Genomic DNA, 18,701 nt, shown 5'->3' on the forward strand with positions numbered 1-18,701 from the left:
CATTCTCCCAAATGCCTTGGCGGCATTGTCCTCTATGACGAAGGGGAATTAGGCGATTTGTTTTCGCGGTGATTGGGCGGTCGCTGAAGGACGTGGAGCTTCTCGACTGCTTTCGTTCTAAATACCCGGGTATTTGTCCGTACTGAGACTATGGTAAGTTCAGACTCGAACACATGCCAGAAATTGGAAGACACGAAAGCAGAACATACAGAACTCCACGCTCAATCAGCTCATCATATCAGGACGTCGGACAAATGTGCGGCAACCTCATCAAAGTAGCAGATACGCGCCAGCAGTCCCAACTGCCACAAGTATCCAGCTTCCCACGACGCCGAACCATGTATTGCTAGCAACAGTTGCCGTTCTCATACCCGAGCTTGAAGATCCAGTCTGGCTCGCTGAGAACGTCGCGCTTGTCCTGCTGATCGAGCTACTTGTTGTTGGAATATCCGTTGGAATGTAGTTGGGCAGATATGTCGTGAAAGGCGCCTGGCTGACGTTGAAACTTCCATCTGTCTGAGCAGCCAGGACCGGGGCTTGTGTCGCGCTCGTGGGATTCGGCTTCGTGTCCTTCTGATCGGGATCCAGTAATACATCAATGACATGGATGACGCCATTGTAGATCATGATGTCTGCCTGCACAATTCGTGCCGAATTCAAGAAGTAGGAGTTCGGATAGAACATCATGTTTGCGTTCTGCCCATCGTGCATCGGCAGTATGGCACCATCTTGGAAGTCGGAGGAATATAGTGGTCCCCCATTCGGGAGTACTGAGCCAGCTAGAACGTGGTATTTAAGCAGATCCAAGCGAGTTTCGTTTGACATGCTGGTGATGGCATTGGAGACAGTTTCGAAGGCGACATTGGCCGGCACGAATATGGTCACGTCTTTGGTGTCGTTCAGGTATTTCTGCAGCGAATCGTCCGGCGTAGAGTAGAGTGCCCCAAGGAAGGAGTTGATCGCAAACGGGTAGTTGGCTAGGTTGAAATCTTCTGCTGTGGGCACCAAAGGCTGGGGTGGGTTGAGAGGATTGTCAATCACTTGCACGATACTGCAGAAATCAGTAGGCGTCTAGAGTGCCTTGCAAGTTGTACTCACCCGCCTGAAAAGGGAATGTCTTGTATCGATGCCACACTCCTCTCCGCAGCACCACTGATGAAGACTAATTCCCACTTGTACTCTGGCGTATCCGGATTACCATTTTGCAGCACAGCGCCAACTCGTTGTCCTCCTGACACGTTCGAGAAGTTGCTTCCTATAGTCATGCTCGGCAAGAACGTGAAATTTGTGCTCAGTGTATCCGTGGTCCACTTGCCGAGCAGGACGTGATATGCGATCACGCGTGACATTTCTGTAGTATCATTGTTGGCCCAGATAGCGCTGAGCGCTGGGTTGTATTGGATGCGGTCAAGGGCACGATTCGAAAGTGCTAATACAGTGATCGGATTGTATTCGGCATCGTGACCCTCTTCGATGGCTTTGAGCGTAATGGGAAGCTGCTCCGTCAACAAGGTGCTGAACGAGCTGAGATTTGTGTGTGCTGCGAGGACTTCGCTGAGGGATGAAGAGGGAGAAAGATCGTCTTGAGCATTGCAATGTGAAAGCAAAGCGAACGCAACAGCTGCCAACGAGTGAAGCAACATTTTTGTGGGTACGTGAAACTGTGGAACACAACCAGGAATGGCAGATTAGAGGAAGATCCCCTACTTGAGCTTTGCTCCTGCGGCTGCACGCTTCACAAAATCTCGATCAATCCGGTAGCCTATGCAAAGAAGCACACGCCGTGCTTGATCGAAGGTTGAGTCTTGTCCAGAAAGGCGTTCAAGCTCGGAATAGCACCGAGGCGTGGCTGCATGAGGCTTTTGGTAACTCCTCAAAGCAGAATAGCATCAAGCGGATGCGTCACCACGTGCTGACTCGTTTCGGCATCGCGGGACATGGCGCAAAACGAGCAGCCGTGATGGTAGCTGTGGTAGGTTAACCATGGAGCTAATTGCGTTGACTTCGAGGACACCGCAGAGAAACTGCTAGCTTTCTGCAAGCCCTTCCGGCATGCACAAGTCAATAGCTGTGATGAGGTGACTGGATTGGGAACACGCTCAGCCAGATCGAGTAACGTTTCCTCGGCAGGATTCCGAAAATCCAGACTTAAGGTTCGGCGCTGCACGCCAGCTGCGTAGTATGACTTTCTGATACGATAGTCTTACGGTCTTAGCATGACCAAGGTACCAGAGTGGGCCATGAATATGGAGCCGGACTGGAGACGCGTGCGGAGCAAGAGGGTCTCCAGGCGAGTCAAGACAGGCCACCAGCGACTGCTCAGCATCGATTGAGGTCACCAAAGCATTAATGGTATGAGTATCTCGAGGCGGTCGTATCTTAACAGTCTCGGCAGTGCCTAGGCGCGTCTCGAGTGCGGCAATCGGTCACATCTTGGAGAGAAGTGTGGCTTCGGGACTGTTCCACGCCGCCGACCACTGCTCATCATGGGGCGCCACCTTTTTTTCGCATCGTGTCCGTCGGGAGCTGAGTATTGTTGCTTCCGTCAAATGTGCTGATGCTGAACGAAATGCCCGCGGGACTGTGTTGTGGCATAGCAACCTGTGCGATGGAGAGAGGAAGTCGTGAGATGTTGGCGGAGTTGGGATTCGAATGTCGGCAATCTCGCCGGAGCAAGGATCAATATCTGCCGGCTTGGCGCTCTCCCATTGCACTTCACCTTCTCTTCTGCTCGCTCCAGAATCTTGAACACCCGGTGACCGTCGCCGGCGTGGTACAGTCATGCAACATTACCCACGAGAACCCATATTTGCCTACTTGCCATATTCACGAGGGCACGACATAGCGATGGCTTCTATAAGGGAAGCCAGCGTCCGCAGCAAATGCCACACATTCAAACGATAGGTTTCAACACCACGAGCCAATCCTGCAAGCGTTTCGTGAAAGCATTGTACCGCTCCTCATCACAGCACCGATGCACACAATCAGCCGTGGGACGATCATTCTCGTCAGACGCGAGCATGCCTACTACACATCTTCAAGCCTCCTGATGGTAACAGCGGCAGATGAGACTGACGAGCAATGTCTGAACAGCATACAAGTGCAGGCCGTACCAACTTCAACAATGACAACTGAGCTCTGCGATCATCTCTTGCAGTTTCAGGACGCGGACGACGTCTTGAGGTCGCATCATGTGCTTCAGTCACTTGTCACCTCGGCACAAAGGAACGGACCACCAGCTCTGCTCTCGCACTTTGTTGGCGAACATGACCGAATCTTCCCTAATCCTAGCGGCGGTGCCCTGCGTAAATATCTTCTCGGCGACAAATGTCCGAATCGATCGTGTCAGGGTGGCTACTGCATGGGCCGGGAACAGATCTATCAAGCTTATCCATTTTTGCAAGCTGGCCTCCGGCCAGATGTGCTGCACTGGTACCTGTCCGAAGTGCGCGATTGTGCCATGCTATGCCTCGCATGCTATGGTTTCAAGACTGTGCGCAGCAACGAAAGAATCGCGATCGCCTCGTTGATGATCGACACGGGAAGACAACAGCCAACAAATGCGGTAGCACAGAGAATCGACGAGCATAGGAATTACCTTACACATGTCCTCCGACCCTCGCTTGGACACAATGCTTCTAAACATACCCGGAGCGATGTGCCGCACTTTGCAGGAACTGGCTCCTCGAGGCCATTCAATGAAGTTGCGTCAGGCTCCAGTACAGATGATCCCGCATCGCCCATCATGAGCATTTCGCGAGGGGGTCGGATTCCAGGAACGAAGTCTGATATCTCTGCGACACTGGGGCTGGCGCGGGACTCCTCTGGGCAGCTCAAGTATCTCAATCCGACCTTGCGAGGTGGCGATGGCAATCCTGCACATCCCAGCCGGAGAAGCACTCAACAGCAGCTTGAGAGTATCGGTGGCTCGGGCCAAGGTCGCTCTACTCGCACGTCTGCGCGGCCGATGCAACAGGCCACGAATCTGACTCCTGCGCAGTTGGCTGGGCGGGCTGCCAGGGCGAGGTACGATCGACTGCGTGCACAACAAGTCGCCGAGAGTCAAGCAGCATATTCCGCCTCGACAGTCAATCCTACTCCCGGCTCATCTCGCAATGCATCAAGTTCTGCATCACGTCCCGGGTCAAGTCGTACTCGATCGTCTGTACACCGGCCACCGAGGGCTGAGGTAGGTCGATCACGCTCTTCCGCTCCGCCTGCAGCATTTGTGTACCAAGAAGCATCGACTCCCAGGCTCTCAGTGGCAGACGGATCAGCTCCCAGAGCCTCCGTCGCAGAGCCATCAATTCCACGCACCGCATCACACCCTCCGATACTGCCGCCCGTCACCCAGCCACTGCCTATAATACCCGAAGCGCCGCAATCCCCAATTCCGGCATTGACCCTCCGCAGCAGCAGTCCCGGATGGCAAGAAATCCCACCATCCTTACAACAACAATGGCAAGCAACACAAACCTGGCAGGCAATCCCACCTAACTTGCAACAACAATGGCAAGCAACCCCAAACTGGCAACCAATTCCACTCACCCTGCAACAACAATGGAACAACGAGTCCGACTGGCAACCCATCCCTCCCGACATGGTAGAAGAAATGCAAAAAGGCAATCCCACATATCCCGCCCGCCAACAAGCCATTCAAGACATGGCGAAGTCAAGGTTCAAGAATTGGATCAAAAGAAATCGCAAAAAGGGCGATGGCAAATGTCCAGTTTGTTTGTGTTTACTGGGAGACAACGGCGATGATACTTACATTTTGACGACACTCTGCGGACACGATTTCCACGAGGAATGTGTGTTGGAGTGGTTTAAGACGAATGATGGGTGTCCTGTGTGTAGGATGAAGCAGGAATAGAGCGATCAGACTAACTTTCATTCTTCGTGGTCTCTGAGGACTCACGCTTCTCTATCAAACCTGCGTTTCTCAGCGATGAGTCCTTCTCCCACGCTTGCCAGAATTTCTCTCCCAGCTCAGCAAGTTCATCGATCTCTTCTTCTTTTGCTTTTGGTGCCCAGAAGGTCAGTCCAGCAGCACTAGAATCGATTATTTGTGCTGAAAACGCACTCAGATTCTTGCCTTTTGCCTTGAGGTACGCCTCGAACGCACCGCCAGGGTGCTTCGGGTCGTACGCTCTCAATCTCTTGCATGCCTCTCTACCAAGCACAACTTTCGAAGCCTGAGTAAGCTCATCTGCAATGCCCGACCGGCTGTCTGCAATCAACGAGCGAATCTCCTCGCAGGCGTGTGCCAGAGTCGTGCCTTGTATCGGACTGCCTTCGCGTCTCGCAGTGTCGAGAGAATCTAGTGAAGTGTATGCGAGGCGGACGCACATGTCGGCGTTTTCAGCCCACCGGTCATCCCACTCGAGGCCGATGTACATGCCGATCCACCAGCACTTCTCTATGAGCTCAAGGTAGTCGAAATTGAGAAGCGGCTCTTCTGCCTCCATGACTACCTTGAGAGACGCAAGAATCTGGACAGTCGGGTTTGCAGGTGAGCTCCCTTGGTCTACTGGCACGGCGTCAGGCTTTCTGTCTTGCCCTTTTGCAAATCCTTTGACAATCTTTTCGGTCTTGCTGAATCCGTCAGAGTTGCTATGACTTAGCTCCAGAAGTTGAGAAGTAGGCTGAATACTTTTGCATCTCTCAATAATCTGTCGCTGGCTGGGAAGGGCGGGCAACTGCCCGGGATGAAAGTGCCAAGAGGGCAAACCGAGCGCTTGGATGAGGCGCTGTAACGACGTGTGAGAGTCGTGGGTGCTATCATTGCTGAGGAAGATTTGACTGCCGTGTCGATCAATGAAGGTCTCCATATCTTGCCAAGGAGACGGGAGCAGCCCAAGCTTCCTTCCTGCACTGTATATGTGCGCGATCGGAATAACCATGGTTGACAGGTTGGCTACTTCGCATCGGGACTTGCTTGCATCGAGCACGGCTTCGAATAGTCGATCCAGAGCGGCAGTCGGCGTGCCCATGAAGTGTGCTATCGGTTTGCGCGGCGCTGGTACCTGATCTTCAGCAGTGGACGAACGAAAGTCTTGCTCCATCACATCACGACATGAAAAGTGAAATTGCATCCTCTGTGTCAAAGGACCAATCGTTTGCGTGGCAGCACGCTGATCTAGAGCAAAGTCATCCGACATTTGCGCCATTGCGTCGAGGTAGATGTCAGAGACTAGACCTGGCTCGCTTCCAACAATCTCATAGATTGATTGTTCGATAGCTGTGGCATAAACAAGCCAGAGTGGAAGATGTGAAGTCTTGATGAAGTCCAGAAGTCCTCTGTTGAAGGGTGAAAACACGTTCAATCCCTCAGTTCCAGCCCCATTGCGGCCTCGAGACCTTGCACTGGCCCGAATTTCCTGGACTTGGCTTCGCAGGATCGCGCCGAAGTCGAAGCAGCTGTCTTCCAGTACCAGTGGGGACGAGTTCTTCGTCTTCTTCTGCTCTGCAAGCTTGATCTTGCTGTGAATATCATTGAGCAAGCTCGCCGCAGCAGGACGTATACCGCTGATTGTCTCAAGTGCAGCGGCAGTCTTGCTGGGAGCATGATCGTGCTTCAGAACGGCATTGCAAGGTCGAACAAAGACCATCTTGCCACTGCGTATGACTTGTGGCTCCAGCATCTCCGAAAATTGCGACCAGGAATCTAGTAGAGGATGTGCTGACACGGAAGCCTTTTCGAGGTCACGCATCAGGAGATATGCCGCGTTCGACAACACGCCGCACGTCAGTAAGTTGCCCTCCCCTTCCGGAAGAGATCGCCAAAGACTCAGCACATAGTTTTCCACCTCTTGGAACTGTTGCAGCAGGTTCAAAGCTGCTAGCCTGTCGCCCTTGGAGAATGACACACCGGTGGAAGGTGCTTGGCCCAAAGGCGACGCTGACGGCTCACACACCTTGAGACGTGAGAACTGCTGGCGAGCGTCTTTCTCTGACTGCGCCTGCGTCGTGTTCGCTTCATTGGGTTGCCTCGCTATGCGTGGTCGGCGATGGGCATAGAGAATTCCGCGGACTTGCCTCAGCATGCTGACCATGTGCTGATGACGGGTAATATCTTCTAGCGTTGAGTCCCCTTGCATTATGTGGTAGTGAAGGTCGGCCTCACGCCCATCAATAGCAATACGAATGTCGTCGAAGATCCTGTCCTCAACACCATCCGAGACGGCCTCAGCCAGGTCCGGAAGGTGGTCGACCTTTGCGCGCCCATTCTCGTGAAGATGTGTGGTGATGGGCCCGTTTCGGCTGGCGGCAATGATCAGGTAGTTGATGACCCGATCTGTCGCAGATTTGTATGCGTTGCGATCTGCGCGCGGAGGTGTACGCTTTCTTCGAGCCATGGTGTTCGATTTCTATTGTAGGCACAGTACAGTGCGGACGGCAAGGACGAAAGTCGGAAGCGGTGCAAGGAACATAAAATCTCGGTGAAGTTGTCGAATCCGAAGCAGCGGATGTAGAATCTTGCTGAGTGTAGACTCAAGAAAGCCGGCGTTGAAATCGTCCAAGTACAAGTAGCAAAGGAGCGAGCAGCATCTTGTGCGAAGCCTGCAACAATAAGAAAAGCAGTTCGCGCATGTGCCTAGCAACAGAGTAGGCAACAGTCTCCACTTGAGTGAATGTAATCGGTTGTCAGAAGCCGAACACATCTCATTCACCCACCATCAATACATGCATGAGCGGGACCAGCCGCTTTGCACCCGACGGTTCACCAATTCCCTTGACGTGAGATCGGTCGAGAGGTGTAACTGACATATTATTGGATAGTTCGAGTTGTATAGCTGCGATGCTTCTTGGGATGCCGAACATTTCTGAGTCGCTGGTCTCAAGTTGTACCGTCGATTAGGCCTGCGAATTCCGCTGCGGCCTGTCTGCTCTCTGCAAGCTATCCAGGCTGATCAAAGCCCCTCTTGGTTAACCTCAGCAGGCAGCTTTCGTGCTTACAAGTTTTCGAACAAGACCTGCTCGCGCAAACGGGCCCTTGTACAGAAATAACCGCCTGCTTCTCCTCGTGCTGTACTCGCACAGCACGATCAAGCGCCAACAGTCTCCAAAAGTCGTCCCCCTCTTTCAACAGATCGTTCACGTCCTTCTCAAAGGCTCCAGCCTGGGCCAGGAACGTCAACTGCCCTGCACCAGAGTCCGCGATTGTCATTGGCAACTTTGTGAGGCCCTTGCCTTTAGTCCTCAAGTAGCCCTCGAAAAGCTGTCTTGGTTGCTCCGGATTAAAGGGTTGCAATCTGGACTTTTTCTCTGACGCTGCCAAGCTCGATGTCTCTTGCGACAAAACATCTCCGCTCTTCTCAATGAATTCCTCGAGGACCTTCGCAGCTGTGTCGATAAGCATGAACTTCAGCATCTGCTTGCCCTGAGTCTTGGCATCTGCTGCGGATTTTAGAGCGTCGTAGGTGAGCTTGTATGCCGTGTCTTCTTCGCCGGATCCACGGGGTCCAACGAAGTCTGCAAGCTCAACAGCAAAGGAACCGCACATTGCTCGGAGGCGAAGGTAGTCAAAGTTCAGCATTGACTCTGAGTCTTTGAGCTCAGCCAAGAGGGTATTAAGAAGCTGCTTGAGAGTGAGGTCCTTGCGTTTACGTGGTGTGGTTAAATCAGCCGTGTATCGTTCGTCAGCTGCGGTGAGCTCAGTCAACACGCCGGTGACAAGATGATCTTCTTCCAAGCCAAGTTCTTGCATCGCAGTTCTACGATACAGTGCTTCCATTAGTCTAGAAGTCGGCTGCAGAGGGTTGCAATTTCGAGCGACTTGTTTCGGAGTCGGAAGCTTGGTTGACCGCCCTCCCCTGAACCTTGGCCTGTGTACGCCTAGTGCTTCCATGAACCGCTTCAAGAGACCGTAGTGGTCACTCGATGGATCGCCATTGAGATTGAGCTGTTTGTTATGGTACTTGATGACAGGTCCATGTCATGCCAGGCAGTCTTCACAAGGCCATAGTGCCGGCACGCTGTGTACAGATGCGCGATCGACAAGATGCATGCCTCGTCGTTCGCTCGTTCACAGACAGCCTTGGTGCTGATCAGTTGGGTGAGGAACAACTTTCGCATTGCCGAAGTTGGGGTTCCAGATACATGGAAGAGAGGCTTGCCCGCGAGTTGCTTGAACGCCGCGGGCGGTATGCCGTATTGTTTGCGCGTGGTCGTCACATCGTCCAAGATGCGGAATTGTCGTTCCATTTCGTCGCGCCTACTAAATTCACGCTTCATCGCCTCGATCATGTCATCTTTCTGACCCCGTGCTTGCTCAATCGCTGGCTGAAACTGCTTTTCTATGCGTTCTACGCTGTTGAGGTACAGCTCAGACGCTCGAGGACCGTCAGCTCCGATGAATTCGTACATCCTGCACTCGATATCCATTGCGACAACAAGCCAAAGTGGCAGCTTACGGGAGCTCAAATATGCAATAATGCCGTCCAGAGGCTCGGAGTGGTGAAACGTGGTGCCCGCCTCGATCTGGGTCTCGAGCACGATCTGAGACATCTTCACGTTCGAGTTCAGGATATGGCCGAAGTCAAAATCGGTCTGGTTCAGAACATACCGGCGAACTGTTGTGCCTGTCTCCTTAGGTGCTGCGAGAACTTGGATATATAGCCTTTGCAGCAGCATTGCGGACGCTGCTCGCAGGGAGCGAACAATTTCGGAGCTAGGCATGGCCGAAGGGACTGCCTGCGGTTGGCTCTCGTCCAACGAGCACCGCGTGACCATAGTAATCTTGCCCTCTGACCGCACCTGATAACCGAAACGAGCGAATCCCAGTCGCCCAGTTCAGGGAAGGTGGCGGCGAACTTCTCATTGGCGACTCTCATAAGGCCATATGCAAGTTCGGCCAGAACGCAACAAGTGTTGAAGGAGACTGTGCAGTCTGGTGTATAAGTATATCAGTCAATCAGTATACAAATCATAGATAGGAGAAGACGTGGAAAGTGAAATGATGAAGAAGTCAATGATCATGGAGAAGAAGAATACAATTGAAATAACCAGAAAGCTGAAGGAGCAACACATTTCGAAGCAAGTCAGTTCAGCTTGCTCTATTCTGCTCCCCATCTTCGGCAAGCGAGCAGGAAACCAAAACATCATCATAATCGCCTCAAATCAGACTGAGGCAATGGGAAAGAGAAAGAACAAAGAAAAGACCAAATCCAATTCACAAACACCACAAACCAGCTCCTTTGTTTCCATCCATCAGGAGGAAGAGCAACCAAAAAAGCACCGCGAGTGATGCAGATGCCCTCAAGCAGCCGCAAGTGTCCGCTTAGCAGCCGGGCCCATAGTCTTAGTCCCCTCAAACACCGGTGGCTTATACGTCAAATTCTTGAAAAGGTCCTGACCAATTCGGCCGAAAGCCAGCAAACCATCCTTGCCCTTTGGGTCCGGCTTCGGGTTCAAGGTGTAATGTGGTAGCACAGGAGCGTCTTCCGGACACGCGATGAGCAAGCCTCCTTTGTTGCAAGAACGTTTCTTGATCAGAGTTTGGAAGGTAGGTGTTGGTGTTGGGAGGTCATTGATATCGTGAGTAGACAAGATTGCAGTGCGTGTTATCGAGGCAACTGTCTGCGTGACGGGGATGGTCTCTGGCGCCAGCGCACTGGAAGGAATGTAGACTGCTGCTGCGTACTGGCCGGCCAGTAGAGCGCAGGCGTAGAAGCTGGTCGTGAGCATTGTCGTCAATTCTGTGGGGATGCGAATTTTTTTGGTGAAATAGACAGGAGCGTATATGGAATTGCGGAGCGTATATGGAATTGCAGAGCGTATCGTCTACTCGAAGTACAGCGACAGAGAGGCCTCTATACAGGCTGATCAGCTTTCTTGGCCACTGACAATGGGCTTTAAACAGAATGAAGGGCGGAGATGCAACAAAGACGCAGAATACTTTCTCATTCTTTGTGTTTCCCTGGTCAATCAATGATTCTGACGTAGAACATGGGCACACCTTTTGTTCGCCGCGTCGAACCTTGCGCCTCAGTAGTCATTATGCTTAGCTCCATGCTTGCGGCCACCTCCAAGAGGGTCGGCCAATAGCAGGCTGTGAAACTCCAGAGGTTTGTTCATCGCGGCAGCAATCCGAGTTCTTCTCGTAACAGCAGGCGACGGTTCTAGCAGCAAGAGTCGATTCACAAGCGTAGCAGGCCTGGTAACCGCAGTTGGTAATGTCGGTGCAGCGGAATCGATGAAGCGGACGGCGGTTGGCGCAGCCAGTGGTACAAAGGTAACTAAGCGACGGCGCGTGGAAGGGGGCCGGCAGATGGCAGGCAAAGGATTAGTGCGTTTGGCACGGTTATTGTCGTGGACGGCAAAACAAACAAAATAGCAGCACGCGGCAGAAGGGGTGCGAGTTCTTGGAGTTCTCGCGAAGGTAGCAGTTCGAAAGGCCAGTACGTGCGAGTGGCAGTTGATCTTGCGCAGGCGGAGCGGTAGCGTAAGGACGTCTTGCCCAGTGTCCAGCGGACAAAGGATGGTTGATCAGACCATGAAAGTGAGGGCGAAGGTCAGACCCTTCGAACTCAAACAAGCAGCAGCGGCGGCGGTACAGCGTACGACGGCAGAGCGAGCACCGAGAGGCACTCTCAGTCTCACACAAGCGCGTGAAGTCTGTCCATTTTAACAGGTCAAATTTTGTTCGCACAAACGCGATGTTCTCGTGTAACCAACGCGGCCAGAAATCAGTGTGTCCTTATGCAACGAAGCAGCGTTGTCGTGGGTTCATCCATAGGCGTGTCCATGTCTCAAACTATCAAAGATAGTCGTCTTTCTCAAGCGAGTTAGTAGGCAGTCTCGTGAATCAGCGTTTTCCAGGGGTATCAAGCATTACTATCGGTGTTTCGACGGACTTCGTCGTACTCTCTCTCCCATCCTGGAGAGAATATGCCGGGCTGGAACGTCGCCTCTTGTCTCAACGTCTTGAGAGTTGAGCGAGTCGGAGTCGGATCGCTGGTTGTTCTGTTGTGTGTTGCAAAGAGGAAGAGTGTCCCCGATGAAGGCTTTTTTGTTCGCTTTGGACTGAGCATTGGCTCAGAAGACTTGGCCGCTACGAACATCGAAGAAGTTCCACGTTCTGGTCTTTTGGCACGCTTCGGGCTAAGTAGTGTCTCGGCAGATTTGGAATCTTCGCTTCTCCAAGACCCTTTCTAGCCTGGTCTCTGCGGCGCTTTTCGGCCAGGTGTCTGGACCTTAACAAAATTGGGAGTTGATATCGTCCGGTAAGTAAAAGAGGAGTAGAGGGTCTCAGAGCAGACATACTGAGAGAGGGAAAGAGGTGTATAGTAGGCAGATAGAAAGGAGAACAATTCGCTGGATGGGTCTAGCAGCTGAAGGCCAGACTGGTGAAAGAGGGATTTTATCGTTCGACACAGCCTCCTTTCTCAGGCCCTTCGAGAAAGCCCGTATCCGGAGTAGTCGGCCCCACCACAGCTTCCAATCAAGTTGCAGGTGCCTCTGGCCGACAGGCGTCTGCTTCGTGTCATTGACGGCGGCAGGGTGAGGGTCTAGTAGTCGCGGAAGGTTCTTGTTGTTGCGGAAATGCGTGCGTCGAAGTCAAAAGACTACCTCCCAAGTCAGACCCGGGGTTGCTGCGTGCGTGTGGTGTGCGAGAGGAACTCCTCAGGCACCAACACAACGTTACTACCCAAACCCAAACTGGAATGAGCGAAGGCACGCGCCTGACTTGGGAGGTAGTCAAAAGACGCGTATTGTAGGTGCCGATTTGATGATTCTCGCTCTCGATTTCGAACAGCTCAGTGAATAGGTCGATTCGGCGTTGGCGCCAGCGACAGCGATAACATTGTGTTCGCTAAAATAAATCGGCTCTTGGTGATAGATAGGCGCAACAGGCTGTTAAGAACTGCCCTTTGAAAGGTAGCAACTCGATTCCGAACGACGTTGTTGCGGAAAGGACTACGGTAGACGCGACGGTCTTTGCTCGCGGAACGGAACAACGAGAGCCCGGGATTTCAGTACGGATCAACTCCTGTCTGCACTAAACAGCACACAGCAGCACGGAGATTCAGAGACTGACAAGAATTCGCTCCCTTTAATTGCCCAAAGCTAGCTATCTCTAATGGAAAGTGCCTGGCCATTCTTGACCATCTGCAGACTAAATGGCCCGAAGCAGCATATTGTTCCAGAGAAAGACGGGGATTTGGCGCTCTCTCTCTAATAGCAAGTTCTTTGACATTCCTTGATCATCTCCACATTGACTGGCTCACAGCAGCACCGAAACTCAGAGAGAAGCGAAACAAGCGCGATAGTAAGCCGAAAACCGGCTCATTTGACGTGGATTCATCTCGCCGCACGCAGTCTCCCGTGCTTAATCGCCTACGTACCAAATGGCGCGCAGCAGCATGTATCTCCAGAGAGTGACGGGAGCTCGGCCACCCCTGATGTCAAGTACTTGACGTTTTCTAATCGTCTGCACATCAAATCCTGTCCAAACCCAGCTCGACGTCCGCCGCCGTCGCCTTCGCATTGCGCCGGCGCATGCATTCACATATTAGAATGCTAATGATAAATATGCCAGCCACCACGAAGGCAAGCCGGAAGTGCAAGGCCAAGGCAATTGACACCGGCTCGACAAGCAGCAAGAAGCCTGGCAAGAGGACCAAGACCAAGGCAGATACGGGCACCGCCGCACCCAACTGGGAGTTGGCTACGCCAACTGCAGCACCTGCTCCTGCCGAGGACAAACTCGCTGCTACAGCGGCAGAAGCGAAGAAGGCCCAGAATCCATCCCTGCTCATGAAGGGCGACAGGGAGGCCAGGAAAGCAGCGTGGTGGCGGTACGTTGGAGGCGGCCGATTCCTCAGTGCCGTGCCGGGACTTTTCTCCGTCGTCCTCGTTGTCACTGGCGCTGCGCAGAAGGTTCACGTCCCCCCCAAAAGCGACCGGAAGCTGCTGTAAAAAGTCTGGCACAGCGGCAGCATCGTTCACAGCGGCGTCGCTCTGGGGAGGCGTGTATGGCGGCACTGGGTCGACGTCTTCTGGATTACGCTCGTCCAGTTCAGGGTGTGGCTCTTCGGTTGGACGAGCGTCTGGAGGCGCCCTGCCTTGTGGGGGGTTCTGCGGGCGTGGACGTCCAGCGTCAGGTTCAGCTGGGACAATCGGCATAGTTTCCTCTGGTGACGGTGAGCTTTGTGAGTGTACAAGGCTGCTCCCGTTCCCACTGCATCGCCATGCCGCGCCATCCAGCTCTGCGGCGCCTTTTTTCGAGGTCACGCTTCAGAAGCACCGGCTGCTAGACCTTCAATTCTTCCGCCCAAGCGATTTTTTCCTTCCGGAGCATGTATTTGGCGTACCATGTCGTGGCCCCTGTCCATACACCAGCCTATATAAACGGTGCGCTCCAGCCTACGACATAGGATGAATAGTGAAGATCAGAATCGTTGTGACCATGGCATAGAGGCTCAGAGAAAAGTGAGAACCGCAGCAGGAGGACGCGACACTTAGCCAAATTCCGGCTTCTTTGACCTACCATCCCTAACAACAAGAATCTGGCATTTCTTAGTTGTCTGCATATCAAATGGCGCACAGCAGTATAGAATTTCAGAGAAAGCAGGAGGAGAACGCGATACTTAGACAAAATCTGGCTCAATTTGAAGGTAAATTCTCTTCACAATCTCTGGTAGCTCGCAGTCTCTGGCGAACGGCGAAAGACGTTTCTTGGTCGTCTGCACATCCAGTGGCCTACAAAAGCACAAAAATCCTAAGAGAGTAGGAGGAGGACGCGATACTTAGCCAAAATTCCGCTCAATTCGATGGTGTCCTCTCGTCTCTTGCAGTTTCTCGCGAACGACGTCTAACAATTCTTAGTCGTCTGCCTATCAAATGTCCTACAGCAGCACACAATTTCAGGGAAAAGAGAAGGAGGACGCGAGACTTAGCCAAATCCGACTCAATTTCACAATATATTCCTTCGCCTCTCGTAGTCTCTCGCAAAAAACAAAAGCCTATGACCTAGGCTTTTCGACACCTGGCGGCATCCAATACTGAATTTGCCTCGAGTCACAGGAAGGAGAACGCGATACTTAGCCAAATCCGGCTCAGTTTGACGTGTACTCTCTTCTCAACCTCTGTCTCTCGCGAATGGCAATAGCCCGCCACCTAGCCTTTTCCACCTCTGGCACCGTCCAATGCTACATTCATCTCGAGTTACTTGAGTAGAACAGCGATACTTAGCCAAAATCCGGCTCAATATAAAGGTAGATTCTGTTCTCAACCGCTCGCTTTTTACAGCCTCTCGCGGCCAGCAAAAGCCTTCCACCGGGGGCTTTTCCACCTCTGGCAGCATTCAGTGCTGTATTTGCCTGGAGTCACACGATTCTTTGGTCATAAAATGCACAAGTCGATGCATAATTTATGAAAGCTCTCGTCTGCTTAAGGAAAGAGCGAAAAGTGAGGAAAGAACGAAAGTATTTATTCCAATCAACTGAAGATATTTGTACACGCTACAATCCAGACCGAGCTGCGGCCGTACTATTCATCACACGCTATGCAAGTTATGCTTATTCATACAGTTCATTACACTAAAAATCCGGAAAATCCGCGTCAGACCTCAGCACGAGGGCACCAGCCAACGTCGCTCTGAACAGCTGAGCAGCACCCTCGAGACACGGGGCTGCTAGTCCTTGCCTTCGCTCGGCTCAGAGTCGTGGAGAATCGCGGGCTCGCCAGGCAAAGTGACCGGATTCACTTGCTTTTCCTGCAATTCTTCCGCCCAAGCGATTTTTTCCTTCCGTAGCATGTATTTGGCGTACCATATTGTCGCCCCGGTCCATATACCCGCCCATATAAATGGCGCACTCCAGCCCACCACATATGCTGCCTCAGGATGTATAGTGAAGATTAAAATCGTAGTGAGCATGGCCATTCCTTCCGCGCCAAGAGCCCAAAAGATGCCTAGTCGTCGTAAAAGTGAGCGGAAAACGTGCGAGGCTTCATAGCGGCGGTTAAGCGCTTCGCGATATTCAGTTCCGCCACTTCCATCCACGGCAACGACGTCCTCGATCATGCTGTAGATGGCAGGGCGAAGTTGGGCGCCTTTTGGAATGGAGGAAATGCGGACAGGAGCGGGTACTTCGAAGTATCGCATGATATCGACGACAATGAGCTCAGTTCCGAAGACCCACATCATAGAGGCGAGTGGCATTCCAAGGAGACGAATCGGTGGGTTTTCCGGAACGGTGCCGCTGTAAAATAAGTCAGTGATTGTTTGAACTGAGGCCTCAGAACAACTTACACGATCAGCTCAATCATGATGATTACCCAGCCCAAAGTGAAGTTCCAGTGAAACCAATCTAGGTATTTTCTCCTCGCGCCCATCACTCTGCATGTGCTGTCCTTCTTCCATAGTCTCCAGAAGCGCACAAAGTATTCCACAATGCTCACACCTCCCAGAGCTGCGGTGACGATGGAGAATGTTGCGTTTGGCGACAAGCTGGTCAGATACCAGAGGCAGAAGTATAGGACAATGGGCGCCGCAACGCAATCCACCAGGATCATGGTCCAAAAGAATGCAATGAACCATCTTCTCTCCCACAGATCGTAATTGAGCGGCGGCGGCTCCAACGCAAACGGCGCTTCTGATTCTTCTGCTGTTCTGTATTGTTCCAATGCTTCTAAACCTGGCGCGGCAGGATCTGCTTGCTCAGAACTCTGGGTGTGGTTCAATTCTGGCCGTACAACGTTCGCGGACGAGCGCCGCCGCGTCATGGTGATCGAAGGGCGCCCATATGGTCCATCGCGGCGGATATCGAAATCTTGCGAAGGTCGAGGATTGCGCTCTCTTCCTATTGTTGTGCTGCGACGAGGCGGGGATGTGGGATCTGAGGGCGATTCTGGGAGTTGCACGCTCTTGCGCGGTTTCGTGGCGGACGGTGTGGCATTGTGCGGGCTACTCGGACTCCTCAGCGCGGAGGTGGCAGTGGTATCGATCTGTACGGAAGGGCGCGGCGGTGGTTGGTCGAAGGGCCCGTCATGGCGTTGGTCGAAGTCGTGTGTTTTGGGGTCGTCCTCGGCAGGCATGTTGGCGCCAATGCGTCAAGCAGCTGGCAAATGCTTGGGTCGGGTTCGGAGTTGCTACTGTAGCGATGTCTCTGTTGCTGGATGGTGCTGGATGCAGAGTGCCTTCCCCGACGGACCGGCGCAGTGTACGATAAGGTAGTGGAGTGTCGACGATGAGGAATGATGTTTCCGCTGACGTCCAGGCCTTTCCACTCCCAAACCTGCAGCGAGAAAGACAGTCGAGTAATCCGTAATCCGGCAGTCATCGCCTCCGAGCATCCCTTCCCCAACAGGAACTCGTCCACAACGTCATCGCCAAGACATGTCTGCGATGAGCAGCGCTGCACGCCGCTGACAAGCACCTCTGTCTGCTTATCCATCCGCACGCGAGCTCGCCTGTGTCGCTGTCGTTCTGCGGCAGGTTGCTTGTGTCGCTTGGACGATTTCTCCTCGCGCCGCCGTTGCTGCTGCTCGACGCGCGGAGACACCGCTGACCGCTCTGTCAGCGCCACCCCTTCCGCCATGTGAGGACACGAGCCGCTTCTCGCCCTCATCACACCATGCGCCCATGTCTCCTCGCACTCCTATCTCTTGGCTGCTTCGGCTGCCACGGCTCAAACCAGATCCCGGTGCTCCGACATCCCCACCACCGCCATGTGAGCCCAGAACTCTTCCGCGAATTGGAAGAGCTCTCCCGCATTGTCGACATCTCCTACTGTGTTGGCAGCACCAGCTGGGGCATCTCCAAGCCGTTCAGCTGTCTCTCACGCTGCAGCGACTTTCCTGACTTCGAACTAGTCACGACATGGAACACTGGAGTTTTGCTGAGTGATTCCTGCGGCTACATTGCTCTCGACCACGGCAAGCAGCGCATTATTGTTGCCTTTCGAGGTACTTACAGCATCGCCAATACTGTCGTCGATCTCAGCACCGTGCCCCAGAAGTATGTCCCATATCCCGGCGAGGATGAGGGCGAAGACCCTGCCACGCAAGCACCCAAGGAGCCCAAATGCGCGAATTGCACTGTTCACATGGGCTTCCACACCTCTTGGCTGAACACAAGGAAACAGATCTTACCAGAGCTCCAGGCTCAGCTTTTCGTGCATCCCGACTATCAGCTGACACTGGTCGGACACTCTCTTGGCGGCGCAGTGGCAGCTCTCGCCGGGCTCGACCTGCTCGCTCGAGGCTACAATCCTATCGTCACCACCTTTGGTGAGCCCAGAGCGGGCAACGAAGGTCTTGTCAAGTACATTGACGCACGTTTCGATCTGGGGCACGGCGCACCCACAGACGACACGAAGTCGAGGTATCGAAGAGTCACCCATGTCGACGACCCGGTCCCCCTCCTGCCGCTGACAGAATGGGGCTATGCTATGCATGCTGGAGAGATATACACATCCAAGTCCGAGTTGTCCCCTGATATTGCAGACCTGCATCACTGTAACGGCGATAGTGACAGAAACTGTATCGCCGGACAGGACTCGACCCTACTTGCCTCCGTTGAGGACGAAATACACGAAACGATCACCGAACCTTGGGGTATACCATCACGCTACAAGTTGTGGCAGCTGTTCTTTGCTCATCGAGATTACTTCTGGCGCCTTGGTTTGTGTGTACCAGGGGGCGATCCACTTGGTGGCGGTGGGAAATATGGCGCTGCGCATAATGACTTATGA

The 18,701-nt window shown here is 53.1% G+C and overlaps 9 protein-coding genes across 9 annotated transcripts; 3 read left to right on the plus strand and 6 right to left on the minus strand.

Moving 5' to 3' along the window:
• Positions 1 to 270: 270 nt before the first annotated feature.
• RHO25_012553 (uncharacterized protein) lies at positions 271 to 1,643 on the minus strand (the record flags this gene model as incomplete). The annotated part of the gene is made up of 2 exons (XM_023603854.2): positions 271 to 1,051; positions 1,099 to 1,643. The coding sequence occupies 2 exons, from the start codon at positions 1,641 to 1,643 to the stop codon at positions 271 to 273; spliced, it is 1,326 nt and encodes a 441-aa protein (XP_023450214.1).
• Positions 1,644 to 3,124: 1,481 nt separating this feature from the next.
• RHO25_012554 (uncharacterized protein) lies at positions 3,125 to 4,873 on the plus strand (the record flags this gene model as incomplete). The annotated part of the gene is made up of 1 exon (XM_023603855.2): positions 3,125 to 4,873. The coding sequence occupies one exon, from the start codon at positions 3,125 to 3,127 to the stop codon at positions 4,871 to 4,873; it is 1,749 nt and encodes a 582-aa protein (XP_023450115.2).
• Positions 4,874 to 4,883: 10 nt separating this feature from the next.
• Positions 4,884 to 7,358, minus strand: RHO25_012555 (uncharacterized protein; the record flags this gene model as incomplete). Its single annotated transcript, XM_023603856.1, has 1 exon — positions 4,884 to 7,358. One exon carries the CDS (start codon positions 7,356 to 7,358, stop codon positions 4,884 to 4,886), a length of 2,475 nt encoding a protein of 824 aa, XP_023450116.1.
• Positions 7,359 to 7,900: 542 nt separating this feature from the next.
• RHO25_012556 (uncharacterized protein) lies at positions 7,901 to 8,737 on the minus strand (the record flags this gene model as incomplete). Its single annotated transcript, XM_065603564.1, has 1 exon — positions 7,901 to 8,737. One exon carries the CDS (start codon positions 8,735 to 8,737, stop codon positions 7,901 to 7,903), a length of 837 nt encoding a protein of 278 aa, XP_065459636.1.
• Positions 8,738 to 8,859: 122 nt separating this feature from the next.
• RHO25_012557 (uncharacterized protein) lies at positions 8,860 to 9,636 on the minus strand (the record flags this gene model as incomplete). The annotated part of the gene is made up of 1 exon (XM_065603565.1): positions 8,860 to 9,636. The coding sequence occupies one exon, from the start codon at positions 9,634 to 9,636 to the stop codon at positions 8,860 to 8,862; it is 777 nt and encodes a 258-aa protein (XP_065459637.1).
• Positions 9,637 to 10,260: 624 nt separating this feature from the next.
• On the minus strand, positions 10,261 to 10,689 carry RHO25_012558 (uncharacterized protein; the record flags this gene model as incomplete). The annotated part of the gene is made up of 1 exon (XM_023603858.1): positions 10,261 to 10,689. The coding sequence occupies one exon, from the start codon at positions 10,687 to 10,689 to the stop codon at positions 10,261 to 10,263; it is 429 nt and encodes a 142-aa protein (XP_023450229.1).
• Positions 10,690 to 13,536: 2,847 nt separating this feature from the next.
• On the plus strand, positions 13,537 to 13,923 carry RHO25_012559 (uncharacterized protein; the record flags this gene model as incomplete). Its single annotated transcript, XM_023603859.1, has 1 exon — positions 13,537 to 13,923. The coding sequence occupies one exon, from the start codon at positions 13,537 to 13,539 to the stop codon at positions 13,921 to 13,923; it is 387 nt and encodes a 128-aa protein (XP_023450117.1).
• Positions 13,924 to 15,640: 1,717 nt separating this feature from the next.
• On the minus strand, positions 15,641 to 17,043 carry RHO25_012560 (uncharacterized protein; the record flags this gene model as incomplete). The annotated part of the gene is made up of 2 exons (XM_023603860.2): positions 15,641 to 16,208; positions 16,259 to 17,043. The coding sequence occupies 2 exons, from the start codon at positions 17,041 to 17,043 to the stop codon at positions 15,641 to 15,643; spliced, it is 1,353 nt and encodes a 450-aa protein (XP_023450230.1).
• Positions 17,044 to 17,582: 539 nt separating this feature from the next.
• RHO25_012561 (uncharacterized protein) lies at positions 17,583 to 18,701 on the plus strand (the record flags this gene model as incomplete). Its single annotated transcript, XM_023603861.2, has 1 exon — positions 17,583 to 18,701. The coding sequence occupies one exon, from the start codon at positions 17,583 to 17,585 to the stop codon at positions 18,699 to 18,701; it is 1,119 nt and encodes a 372-aa protein (XP_023450118.1).

The sequence above is a fragment of the Cercospora beticola genome, chromosome 9 (genome assembly GCF_033473495.1).
Source record: "Cercospora beticola chromosome 9, complete sequence".
Lineage (NCBI taxonomy): Eukaryota > Fungi > Ascomycota > Dothideomycetes > Mycosphaerellales > Mycosphaerellaceae > Cercospora > Cercospora beticola.